This window comes from Tachysurus fulvidraco, chromosome 24, assembly GCF_022655615.1.
Source record: "Tachysurus fulvidraco isolate hzauxx_2018 chromosome 24, HZAU_PFXX_2.0, whole genome shotgun sequence".
NCBI lineage: Eukaryota > Metazoa > Chordata > Actinopteri > Siluriformes > Bagridae > Tachysurus > Tachysurus fulvidraco.
This window is the reverse complement of record NC_062541.1, coordinates 6,406,374-6,420,543: the sequence shown is the minus strand read 5'-3', so window position 1 is coordinate 6,420,543 and position 14,170 is coordinate 6,406,374. Positions and strand designations below refer to the sequence as shown.

The 14,170-nt window shown below is 41.3% G+C and overlaps 1 protein-coding gene across 3 annotated transcripts in view; it reads right to left on the bottom strand.

Moving 5' to 3' along the window:
• The window catches only part of LOC113661515 (serine/threonine-protein phosphatase 6 regulatory ankyrin repeat subunit A-like), a 30,688-nt gene extending 18,018 nt beyond the window's left edge, over window positions 1-12,670 (bottom strand). The window contains exons 1-2 of one of the 3 annotated variants that reach the window (XM_047807915.1): window positions 12,470-12,670; window positions 27-110 (exon numbers count right to left, since the gene is read on the bottom strand). In XM_047807915.1, coding sequence (XP_047663871.1) covers window positions 27-110; window positions 12,470-12,496 — 111 coding nt within the window. In that variant the 5' untranslated portion in view covers window positions 12,497-12,670. Of the gene's footprint in view, window positions 1-26; window positions 111-5,287; window positions 7,043-12,469 lie in introns of those variants that run through there. The other 2 variants (XM_027175789.2, XM_047807916.1) reach the window with 2 other exon arrangements.
• Between the last annotated feature and the right edge of the window lie 1,500 nt (window positions 12,671-14,170).

Here is a 14,170-nt window from a genome sequence, read left to right as displayed (position 1 = left end):
TAAAAATAACAAACAAAACCCAATACCTGGACGTTGACATCTTCCTTTTTGAATATGAGAGCGCGAACTTCATCTGGATCCACATTAAAGATGGCTTTCAACAACGAAGGCTGGAGAAAGACAATGTTCATGGTTATAAGATTATATTACAGGATGAAGTAGTTCACTGCTGAGTGTATTATATATTGTCTTATTGAACATGGCTGACATCAGCTCAGTGGCACACACACACACACACACACACACACACACACACACCCACCTGTGGCATGCCGTCTAGCATCTATACTACATTTCCAGATCTGTTAACCTTTACACACTTTGCGACAAGACAAAAGATTGGAAGCATTGGAATCTGAAGTGGTTGATACGTCAGCCCTGCCCATTGGGAGCCCTGCCCCTTGGAAGCCCCGCCCCTCTGAAGCCCCGCCCCGGGGAGCACTTTCTCACATTCTAACTGGACTCAAGACATCAGTAACAATGTCAATCGATTAATGTATATAGCTACCATTAGGCACATATATAGTTTACACACACACACACACACGAGATTGAAACACACATTTGAGAGAGCTTTCTCCTATAGCTGAAACTGAATCACTAACCCCCGCTCAGAGGTATTTCTAGAGCCAGTAAAATACTTACTTTTAATATTTGTTTATCATGGAGGCAATAAGAAGTTAAATTATATACGAGAAGCAAAACGTGCTTGCTTGCTTGCTTAGCCATCATCACAACAAACGCTGACGTTTCATGGCCTCAGGAAAACTGCTGCAAACGGTTCAAGTTACACACCATCACAGAGCGGCCTTGAAAGAACAAAAGCAGGGTTTATAACCTACACAGAGAAACCTGGAGGGTAACAACGTAATTACTATGGCTTTATAGATATTTACAGTAAGATATCTCCTTGTCTGTACGTGCTTTCCTTTCTGTAGTTCAAATTTGACGGAAGTTTATATTCCTAATAAATATTCAAACTGTGATTCTGTAGACAGTTTAGTATCTCCATCACCTTTAGGGGCATTTAGGCTAGTTAGAGAGAATGAAAATAAATATCAAAAGGAAAACTCCTGCGATAAATCAAGGCTATTCAAATGGCGGATCCGACCCGCAAGGTGTGTTCCGGCCCTTTAAGTAGCCTAGCGTGTAAGAGACGTCTTTAAATAAATGTACGTAGTTCGGACTCTACAATTATGAAGTGATGCTCGACTGTTCCATCCAGTAGTCGCGACACAGAGCAGGAATCACGTGACGACGTGAGATGCGATGACAGGATGATGAGAGATGAGAAATTTTTTTTGTATAATTTCCTTTGTTCATTTCTTCTCTCAGTTTTTTTACACACACACAAAATTTTTTTTTATAAATTCGGTGAAACAACATTGACCCTTTTTTCTACCATGGCTCTATTTACACGTGTGAATGCCACTAAAATGAGTTATCACACATCTCTCACAGCCCGGCACCTGCACCAACGCATGTGTATTGCTCTGACAACATACACACCTGATTTCACAGCTCTTGAAAATCTAATAAATGTCATTTCTCACATTAGAAGGCAACATAAATGTTTGCCAATTATTGAGATGGCTGTTGTAGTTTAAAGGTTAAAGTCATACTAAAAATTTCACATTTTCACAAAAGGTGCCATGAAACAATGATATTTTTCCATACTGTGAACCTTTTTGTTGTGTGCACTTAAAGTGAACTGAGTTGGGCCGTGTAGCCAATGAGCAGAAAGGGGCGGGGCTTGTCAATATGCGGCGGAGAGAGTGTTCAGTGCGCATGTGTGACATTAGCAGAAAGCGGTTTTAACATTGACATGGAGGATAAAAACAAATAAAGAAAGTGAAGAAAGGCTAACAATAAGGCAAGAAGTAGGACGTGTTAATATAGGCTCAGCTTTCCAGCGCTGGAGAGAACTGAAGGAGCGGGAAGTTGGCCACATATTCACAGATTGGAGTTTCCCGAGTCAATAACTCCTGAGCTAAATGCTGTTACTACACAAATAACACCTCTTTTCTATTGTAGTAATGTAGAGACTCAGCTACAACCGCGTTTTGTGTAGTAACAGCGTTTAGCTCAGGAGTTATTGACTCGGGAAACTCTTTGTTTATCTTGCTTGTTTGTTTATCTGCACTTGTATTGTTCTTCCTTTCAGCTATGATAGACACATTTCTTTCCATTAGTTCCTGGTTTAAGTATGTGTGTGGGCGGAGCTATCGATACAGGGGTGGGACCCATTTGTTTTAGGGGCGTGTTTGTTTTGGTGATTTCAAATGTCAACATTGGCTTTCAAACATCGGAGACCCCACCTTTAAGTCTCAGTTAAATGAATGTGAAATGCAGTTTCAAAATACAACACATGTTGTGTCATGGCTCATATATTATAAGCCAGTTCTCTCCAGCCCATGATTTTGGATGCTTTTCATAAACTGGCCTCCATGACAAGCTAATTAAATAGAGATAAATATAAATACTGTGTAGTTACATATGAAGTAAACAAGCAGCACTGATGTAACTACTGGAGATTTGTGGGACGGAGGAATCACAGCAGGACATCACACTGTATGAACATGTATCAGGTTTAGTTGTGTATTTTGACAATACACTAAACATCAGCATAAGAAATGCCAATCAGGTAACAAACCGATTACAGGACACGGACAGAGCCGGGACTAGAAAACAAACCGAAACAAACACGAGCATGTGAATATCTAGAAATCGAAACTTTATATCTAGAATTTAACTTCAGCTACTATTTCTCTCTTCTATTACAATGTTTTATGCACATTTCTAAATTCATTCATTGGATTAAAGCCTAAAATTCTCTTATTCTTCTAACAGATTGTTCAGCTTACTTCAGCCCTTTATTTCTAGCAACATTTCATTTGAAGCAAATAAGCGTGAATTCTGCCCTAAGAAGCAAAAATGATCTGCAAAATAAATGAGACCAAAGTCAAGTGTAAAATTAGTAAGAGGATTTAGAGGAGGTCTTATAATTTGTTATATAATGAGCTCATAATGAGAAATTAAATACTTTTTAATTTATCATCGGTTGCTGTTATGTGGAATATATTTTTCAGGGTCTACAGAAAATCACTTATTTTAGAACATGTAGAAATAATAATAGTACAAAAAAAATCACAATTCACTGAGACATTTCTAAAATAAACTGTACTTGCTTAATAATAATAATTTTACTACTACTACTACTACTACTACTACTACTACTACTACTAACCTATTTACAAAACATTTGTCATAAAACTTTGTATTGTGACCCATCATAATGATAAAGGCCCAATAAAATGTAAAAAGCAGTAAAAAATAGCAACAATTAAATAAATAGCAGAAAAATAAAAGCTACTTAAATGCTACGATTATTTTTCCTACTGAGCTTTAAAACAAGAGAGGGAGAGAGAGAGAAAGAAAGAGAGAGCGAGAGAGAGAGAGAGAGAAAGAGAGAGAGAGTATATTATATTTTGTATATGACGCATCAACAGCACTTGACCCCTGAGTGTAAGTGACAAGGTGAGAGAGACAGATGTCCACACCACCACCTCACACCTCTAACTCCTTCAGACCAGGTGCAGAGACGTGCTCAGGCACACACTGAGGTCTGTGAATAACACACTGCTGTACCATCATAAAGAAAGGAATGCGTGTGTGTGTGTGTGTGTGTGTGTTAAGTACAGGATATAATACACAGTTTCCTTGTTCTTTGAAAAACGAACAAGGCTGAGAGGCTTTCAAACAGGAAATCCAGAGAGACTGAAATCTGTGTTAATGTGCTTCCCTACTCCAAATGTCCATATGTAAGGAATAAAATATGACAGAAAGTGCTGGTGAAGGAAAAGAAATCAATCACGCAGTTATCCTTTATCGCACTCTTCATAAGTTCTCAGAAGAACACTGAACAAATCATTAAACGTTCATCACAAAAGATCTGACACTGGAGACTCCTTCCAAAAAAAAAAAGTCACAGAAATGACAAAGGATTAAAATGAGCTCTTGAATAGAAACCTGGGATTTGTGTCGCAGGAGGAAGTAACGTCAGTGAACCGCACTTGCAGAAAATTAATCAACACCTTCTGACCAAACACAAGTGACACAAATTCAACAGCACTGTGGCATCTGTTTTTATTTATTTATTTAAATCTATTTATGACTTATATAGTATAGAAATATAGTTCTATAAATGTATTAATTGTAAAATTGTAAAATCATAAAAATTTAAATATTAAATTTAAATAATCAAAAAATGTCTAAGAATATATAATGTTTATTTGATGCAGAAAACTGTTGTCTTATATGGTCTAAAACCATTTTATCAAATATTTTGGATATTTTATCTTGTTTAAAAATATTTAGTTTTTAAATTTTGTGTGAATATGTATATATTTTTTTCTTAAATGTAAAAATAAACACATTTACCACATTATATTAGTAAATAATTAATTGTTAATAGATTATATTAATAAGATAATATATGGATAACAGTTAGGAGCTTGTGAGAAAATCCTATTTTTATCATCGTCGTCATCATCTTCATCACCTCTACTACAGCAGTGATGGCGTACAGGACGTCTGTCTGTCCATCCAGTTCAGTGGAATTGCATTTAAGGTTCCTCTTCTGAGTGAAGACACATCTCACATTTCTACACATCTGCAGCAGCCTCACAATGCTACAGTTTACACCTGAAACACTGACTGCTTCTGAACTAGTTTTAATTTAGCAAAACGCCCTCCGGATGTCCTTAATGAACGGACGGAGAGAAGAAGCATCGTTCTGCTTCCAAATATTCTTCTCACTTCCCCTTGCCCAAACCCACAAGCATTTTATACTCAGAAATAGATCATTTCCTCATAGTAGCAGTATTACTTGTTTTTTTTTTTTGCAGGCCATGACACACACACCGTAACACACACACACACCGTGACACACAGGTCAGGACGCAAAAACGTGTGGAATGTATGCAAATGATCTAAAAGGTTACGGTGATATTAAACAGATTTTTGCTCCATGCTATAGACGTTTCGTGCACAAACACTCAGATATCTGACCCTGATTCACGTTACAGTAGTGAATAATGCCTGCTGCACAAAAGCAGAACAAGAGACAGCAATGCAGTCATTTTGTCCTCTCTCCTCTCACGCACATCACCGACACAGCTAGTGAACAGAGCCTTCTATCTAATCATAGAGGAAGAAGAGGAAAGAGAAAAAAAAAAAGAACCGCAGGATAAAATGCAAATCGGCCGCCTTGCCGTCTCATCCTCACCTTCTCTTCCTGAGTGTCGGCTTCGGGAGGTGAATGCTGGGAAACGTGGTCCTGCGCTGTTTTGGAATGCAGAGAGGAGAGCTCGTCTTCCTCCACCTCCTCCAGGACGACGATACACACGCGGCTCATTCGCTCCGACCTCATAGGTGCTTGGGGAAAAAAACGCGAACCCCCCCACCCCCGTCCCCTTCAGCATCCACGTCCACGCAGATAAAATAATAATCCCAAATTCAGGTTACTCCGTCACGCAAAAGAAACGATCTGTTACGATCCTGGGCTGATTGTGTTCCTGGTGAGTCTGAAGCTGCTACTGTCCTGTCGTCATCTCTGTCTGATACGCATGCTAGCGTAAAGAAGAGCGCCAGGGATTCCTCGAAGCTAAAGCAGATGGAGCTGCAGTGATCCAGTCTGCCTAGAGGGCATGATGAACCGGTCTCGGCGCATGTATTATCGTAAAAGCCTCATTTATTTAACCTCTCAGAGGCAGAGCCGGAGCTCACTGCTGCTGATTAGCAAGAACAAAGCTGAGCTGTGAGCTTTCAGTCTGCCTCTAGCCTCTCTCTCTCTCTCTCTCTCTCTCTCTCACTCTGTCCATTCATGCCGCATGGCAGCCTGCTGAAACCAGCGTTTTTTTTTTTCCAGCTCTGTCCAACTCAACCAGCCCCCACTGCAATTCTAATCCTCCAGCGCACCAGATTCTGGGAGAGAGAATAAAAGCGAAAATGACAGATAGAAAGAAGGTACAAAAAGAAAGAGAAAGAATAATGCTTGGGGAAAAAACCTAAAAACTAAAAACAAACAAACAGCAGGAAAAGATGGAGCGGGAGAGATGAGGGACATAAACAAGAATGCGGTCATAAAAAGAAACAGGGACGAGGAATGAAAAGACAGACGGAGACGGAGACGGAGACGTAACCCAGACAGGCAGACGAAAAGGGTTTCGGCACCTCGGGTTATTTTGTTAATGAATCGCAGGAGCTGTAGTTAGTCGTCCCAGTGAGAGTGTGAGTAGAGCAATGAAACACGATACGACAGAGAGAGAGAGAGAGAGAGAGAGAGAGAGAGAGAGAGAGAGAGGTGTAGAGTAAGACATTTATAGGTAGGAGGAGACACAGCTGCTATGTGTATGGCTCTGATGGTGACAGTGAGAGAAGTGACAGTGAGAAGGTCAAACTTACAACAGTGACACTGTTCCAGATCTTTTAGAAGCCTGACCTCCAAAATCACTGAACACTAACTCTAACGATTAAAGTCATTTGTACAGTTCAGTGTCCGACAGAAAGCACTCTGATAGTTAATTCTGGAACTAAACCTGCAGTTAGCAACACTAATCCAGACACGTTCACACACGATGATTCTTCTTCTTTTCACTCGAACCTTTGTGCACTTTTCTGGCTACAAACTTAATCATCTCTACAGCTCTGAGTGCCAGGTTTTGACTTCTGAAAACCGGCATTTTTTTATTTTACGGAACGGACTTTAAATCAAGTAACGTGAACAAAAATAACAAGAGATAAAACAGACACGCAGACAAACGACAAAAAAAAAAACAACAGCTGAGAACAAACTGTTCCTTAGCTAACTACTTAGCTTAAACGTACACACAGTCACGGCTTTCACAAGGAGCTGGATGTCATTATGTCGTGTCATTAAATCTCGTTAAAGAGACGGTGTTACAGTACAGCTTTTCCTCAGAGACACGAAGAAGTAGACACACCTGATGCACAAAGTTCATCACTGGTTCTGTTCGCTTTGTGATTATTAACTAAGAAAAAATCTGAATGTGACGAATAAAGAATGCTACTGGCTCTCTCTCTCTTTGTGTGTGTGTGTGTGTGTGTGTGTGTGTGTGTACGTGTGTGTTGCATAAAATGGAAATTAATGTCAGACAGAAAAGCCTTTGTGTTTTATATAAGACAGGACAGTGGTTAGCAAACTGAAGCGTGGGTGCGCGCACACACACACACACACACACACACAAACACAGTCTCTGGATGCTCAGGAGGCTCCTCAGAATCTTTGCTGAATCATTCTGGAATTAACAGCTCCTAGTAAAAAAACAAGTGCAGAGACTTGTGCAGCTCATCCACATCCATCCCCACACACACACACACACACACACACACACACACACACACACACACACACACACGACAAGATGACATTTCATTAAAAGCTGGAGGAGCTCAGCATGAATTCTGTTGTGATTTTGCAAGATTTTTGATTAGTGTGTCCTTGACAACTCTCTATTACTCTAATGAACAAGCAAGAACTGTAACGACACCCTCCTTTAGATCCAACAAAAAAGCCCACAAGCATGAAGGACCATACATGAATTTAATATTTACACTGTCAATTTATGTCCATCCACCCATCAATAAAAAGGTGAAAGCGATTGTGTCACAATATGCTTTTCTGAAGTAGTATGGATATTGTAATATCTTTTTAATAATTTATGCATTAATAGTCCTCACATTACATGACTCCTGCTTTTTGTTGGTGAAGCTTTTAAATGAACTCATTTGTACTCTATAGATCTATAGTTACTGAGGCGAACATCAGAGCTGAGCTGCAGGGCTGCTCGAGTTCTCATCTCCTCCTGAATGTAACCCAGAATTAAACCCTATATGACTCAGACCTGCAAAACAGAGGGAAGTATTGGTTATATTTCATGATTTCTTTTATTATAACCATCGAGCGGAGAACATCTGGGATGTGTTTGTGCGTGCGTGTGTGTGTGTGTGTGCGTGTGCGCGTGCGAGATAGAGAGAGAGAGAGAGAGAGAGAGAGAGAGAGAGAGAGAGAGAGAGAAGCAGACAAAGAGAGAGAGAAAGAGAGAGAGAGAAGCAGAGAGAGTGAAGAAAAAAACAGAAAGCTAAGATTTACACACTCTGGAGTTTGTTCCATGTGTAAAAGCAACTACTTACACATAGGCCCCGATTACGCCTGCAGGAACATTCTAGACTCCCCACAATCCCCCATTAACTCAACAAGCTCTTTCCCACTTCAGCATGCCATGGCAGCTCCTCATGACCTCAAACGCAATGGCACTGAGGATCAGAGAAAATAAAAGTAGAGCCGAGGGTCCATGGATTCCACTGTTCTGTAAAGCTCACTGGATTCAAACCTAATCCCCTGTGTAACTCCACATCCTGTGAGATCTGTGTCCGAGACCGGAGATGTAATAAATGATGTGTGGCTCGAATGTTGTTTTATAATCTAAATACATCATTGTTGGGGGAAGTCGTGGCCTAATGGTTAGAGAGTCTGACTCCTAACCGTAAGGTTGTGGGTTCGAGTCGGCCACGACTTAGGTGCCCTTGAGCAAGGCACCGAACCACACCCCCCCCCAACTGCTCCCCGGGCACGTCACTTTCACGTCACGTCACGTCACTTTCACGTCACGCTGAGAAAGCGACGTCTACAAACCGGTGGCTGAAATTGTGTGTGGGAGGAAGCTGTGCGAGAAAAATACCGAAAGATCACGTATTTGTTGGAGCGAATATTGCATTTACAGCATTTAGCAGACGCCCTTATCCAGAGCGACTTACATTTTATCTCATTTTCATAAAACTGAGCAATTAAGGGTTAAGGGCCTTGCTCAGGGGCCCAGCAGTGGCAGCATGGTGGACGTAGGAATTGAACTCACAACCTACATGTGTTTGCTGTTGGGAGAAGAATCGGTTCTGGAGGGACTGAATAACTACAGTAAGTTTCATCTACAACTGACTGTTATTACAAATCACACGAGAATATTAACACTGGGTGAAGCTGAACTGCACGAAAGATCTGATGTCTTTTGATGATGTACTTTATTTCTAGATAGTCTTGCTTCCTGTTGACTTGATGTGCTGATAAATATTAGCACAGCTAAATTAAAACAGGTCCACGGAATGAAGAAGAGGAAGAGAAATTGATATCCAACAACACCACCACCACCACAACACAAGGACACGAGAGAAGTGCTTGTGGGAAATGTGAACGAGGTGAATGTTTCGAGGGAGAAATGAAGGTTTTTGAGTTTGAGATAAACTCATGATGGATGTTAAACACACCGTTTTTCCAAAGCTTTATAAAAGAGCCTGTTTTCTGATCCTGTCCTTGTCCTTTTCATGTCTTCAGGCCCCCTCTGGTGGAGAAAGAGCTCACTGCTTCAGTGGAAGGAGTTTTCTCCTCTCACATGCTTGTGACCCAGGCTCCAGAGACGATATAATGATGATGATGAAGACAAAGTGTGCTGCAGAATGCTCGATTTGAACCCGTTTTAACACCTTCGTTGTAATACCTGGTCGTTTCTATAGCAACAGCTTACACGAGCACGTGTACGGCGGACACTTCACATAAGAGACTTGTTAAAATATGTACAACACGAATGTGAAGTTTACTGCGAGGAGGTGTTTGTATATGTCTTGTAAGGAGTCTCCAGTGTCAGATATACAGAGGTATCTTTTTTTTGTAATTGCAAACTCTAAGTAACGCATCAGTTGTTCAATAAATATGTAATAAGTAAAGTAGTTAAAATAGATTTAAAACTCAGTAGCACTATTTTGTTGCCAGTGTGTGACATATCTTGTATAGTATGAATCGTAAAAGTTATTGTGATATGATGTTTCGGTCACATCGTGAGTCTCTGATATAATATTGCATCTCTGAGCGGCTATTTTTGGCGCCGCTCTCTTTGTTCACATTTCAATGCTGAGCACATAAGTCAGAGTAACCAGGAAGGCTATTCCTGTGTGTGTGTGTGTGTGTGTGTGTGTTGTGAGGGGGTAGGAGTGTGAAGCTTGTATGCCCACATAGAGCAGTGATGGCTCACGTTGCAGGCTGCCCGATCCTCACACACGGAGTGGACTGACTTTTTTATTATTTAAAACATGACAAGGAGCAATATCACATTACCTGTTTCTGGAGAGAGGGAAGGGAGGAGGACGGACAGAGAGGAGGACAGATGAAGATGAAGAATTGTGAGAAGGACGGGGAGCAGGAAAACAAAGGAGGACAGGCAGAGGGGAAAACAGAGAGGAGGATGGGGAGAAGGAAGAGAGAGGAAGAACAGAGGAGAGAGGGAGGACAGAGAGAGAGAGAGAGAGAGAGAGAGAGGAAGAACAGAAAGGAGGACAGGGAGGAGGACAGACAGGAAGGATGGAAAGGAAGATGGGGAGAACTGTCAGAGAGGAAGAATAGAAGGGAGGAAGACAGAGGAGGATGGACAGAGAGGAGGACAGAAAGGAGGACAGGCCACATGTCTAAATGTAGTTGCTCAGGTTTCTCTCCTTTCTAAAGGCCCCTGCTAAATAACCCTCACATTTCTTAGACAAAAGGCTTCTAAGGTCATGCTGAATTTCTGAAGACAGTCAGAGCCACAGAATTAAATTAACCAGCAAGAAAAAGAAAAACTCTATGAAATCTAAAGCCCATGCAGGACCAGACAATACGAAGAGCCAGGAAGCAGAGGAGCAGATGATCTGGCTGTCAGTGTCGTCTACAGAACGGCAGAGCGAGCGGCCAACACACCATCAGGAAGACCAGCTGCTCTCACACAGGGAGTCCAGAAAGAAACAGCACAGATAAAAACATGCTGTTTTATCTGCACACACACACACACACACACACACACACACACACACACGTAATGACACATTCAGAGAAAAACACACAATGATGACCATGACCAAGCTTTACTTTCACATGTGACCTACATCATCCATCCATCTATCCATCATCCAGCCAACTGCCTCAATTTATCTATCAATCCGTACGTCTACAAATCCATTCATCCATTCATCCATCCATCCACTTCCATCCATCCATCCAATCACTTGCACCCATCCATCCATCCATCCATTCATAACCATCCAGACACTTCCATCCATGAATAAATATATCCAGTCACTTACATCACCTCATCCATCCATCCAAACACTTAAATCCATCCAGTCACCTCCATCTATCCATCCATCCATCCATCCAATCACTTATATCCATCCAGTCACCTCCATCCATCCATCCACCTCCATCCATCCATCCATCCATCCATCCAGTCACCTCCAACCATCCATCCATCCATCCATCCATCCAGTCACCTCCAACCATCCATCCATTCACCTCCATCCAGTAACTTCCATATGTCCATCCATCCATCCATCCATCCACCTATCCATCTATCCAGTCAATTAAATAAATGCATCCACTTATAACCATCCAGTCACTTCCATCCATACATCCATCCATCCATCCAGTCACTTCCATCTTTCCACTCACTTATATCCCTTCTGTCACTTCCATCCATACATCCACACACTTCTATGCATCCATCCATTCACCCATCCGCATCCATTCATCCATCCATTATATCCACCCCCACCTGCCCCTAAAGATGTACATATCCAGTTACTTCTATCCATTCAAATCCACTCATCCAATCAGTTACATCCATCTATCTTTTTATCCATCCTGTCCTTTATCCATCCATCCTTCAATCTTGCCACCCACCTGCCCATACAGTCACTTGCATCTCTCCAGTAAAAGTTGAATAGTTCTCCTTGAATTCTTCTATATACTGAGGCAGGTATTGATTTTAATCCAATTAATATTATAACAAACGAATAGCTTTAACTGATGATAGCATCATTTATAAAATTACAGCATCGTTCACAACAGCACTCCATCAAACGGTGCACTCCAGAACTTAACCACATAAACAACATTTTAAATGTAATCATGATTAAATGACGTTAATTGACTCAGAGTCAGTTTGACTCAGAGTCAGTTTGGTTAAATAATCATATCATGCTAACATTGACTAGTATTAATTACATTTATAAACTTAGAAAGCAGCGTATGAAAGCTGTCCTCACTTGAAGGAGATTAAAAAAAAAAGTCTTCTATTTTAAAATAAATTTTATTATAAGTACAACCTATACTGTGGTCTTTATGTGCGTCGCTAACTAGCTACTTTACCACGCTAGCTACAGTTGTTTTCCCAACCGTATTACGACAACTCCCGCCCCTACGCTCTGATAGGCTAGAACTCTTCTTCGAGTCATTGTAGTGGTTGGAAGTGGAAAGGGAATAACCAATCACAACGGAGATTCCGATTATTCTCGTAATACGGGTGCAGAAAAAATATGAGTAACTGTAGCTGGTTTAAATAACGTTAGTTAGCGAGGAATGGCAACATACCTGGTCTCGGATTTTGAGAACCACCATGTTTTTGGCTCGTTGTTAGATTTCATACGTTTTTTTCACGTTAGTTCTCCTGCAAGAAGCCAGTCTTCCGCCAGGTAGTTACTTTATTGTGGTTTATTTCAGTTCCCCACACACGGTCTGCGGTTCCACAACATTACCGCCACCATAACTGAGCAGTTAGGACGTACGCCATTGGCTGCTAATTTGTCCGACGTAGCAGTAAGGTTCTCTCCTATTGGTGTAGAAATGTATGGCGGAGTAATTTACTGATTCACGCAGTTGCCTGTCAAATACATTAATTTAGCCAATTTTCATAAACTTTATGGCATGTTTGTCAATTTTTTAAGGTATACAATTACTGGCTATAGATTATCTGGAGCAGTTCTAAAAAAAAAAAAAAAGAGGTTTTTTTTGAATGTTTGTTATGGAGAAATACTTGTTAAATTTATGGAAGGAGTCTCCAGTGTTAGGGCTTTGTGACTCAGTATAGAGGAATTAGTGCTGCCTAGTTACTTGGTAACATAAGCGGTGCTTTTCCAGCTTATTAACTAAAGGGGAAAGATAAAAAGAAGTTGGTGAGAGAAGGAACTAGATATAGCTTCTATAAGTGACGTGACATACGGCTAAGTACGGTGGCCCATACTCAGAATTCGTTCTCTGCATTTGAAACAATCCAAAGTGCACACACACAGCAGTGAAAACACACACACACACTGTGAACACACACCCGGAGCAGTGGGCAGCCATTTATGCCCGGGGAGCAGTTGGGGGGTTCGGTGCCTTGCTCAAGGGCACCTCAGTTGTGGCCGGCCCGAGACTCGAACCCACAACCTTAGGATTACGAGTCAGACTCTCTAACCATTAGGCCACGACTTGTGGTGTGTGACTGACACACACACACACACACACACACACACACACACACACACACACACACACACACACACACACACACACACACACACACACACACACACACACACACACACACACACACACACACACACACACACACACACACACACACACACACACACACACACACACACACACACACACACACACACACACACACACACACAGTGTGTATATACAGTGGGGAGAACAAGTATTTGATACACTGCTGATTTTGCAGGTTTGCCCACTTACAAAAGCATGTAGAAGTCTGTAATTTATATCATAGGTTCTCTTCAACTGTGAGTGACGAAATCTGAAACAAAAATCCAGAAAATCACATTGTATGATTTTTAAATAATTAATTTGCATTTTATTGCATGACATAAGTATTTGATACATCCAAAAAGCAGAACTTAATATTTGGTACAGAGATCATATGTTTCCTGTAGTTCTTGACCAGGTTTGCGCACACCGCAGCAGGGATTTTGGCACACTCCTCCATACAGACCCTCTCCAGATCAGGTTCAGCGGCGATCACTGGGCAATACGGTTTTGCGGCTCCCTCCAACGATTTTCTATTGGGTTTAGGTCTGGAGACTGGCTAGGCCACTCCAGGACCTTGAGATGCTTCTTACGGAGCCACTCCTTTAATTGCACTGGCTGTGTGTTTCAGGTCGTTGTCATGCTGGAAGATGCAGCCACAACCCATCTTCAATGCTCTTACTGAGGGAAGGAGGTTGTTGGCAAAGATCTTGTGATACACGGCCCTATCCATCCTCCCCTCAATACGGTGCATTC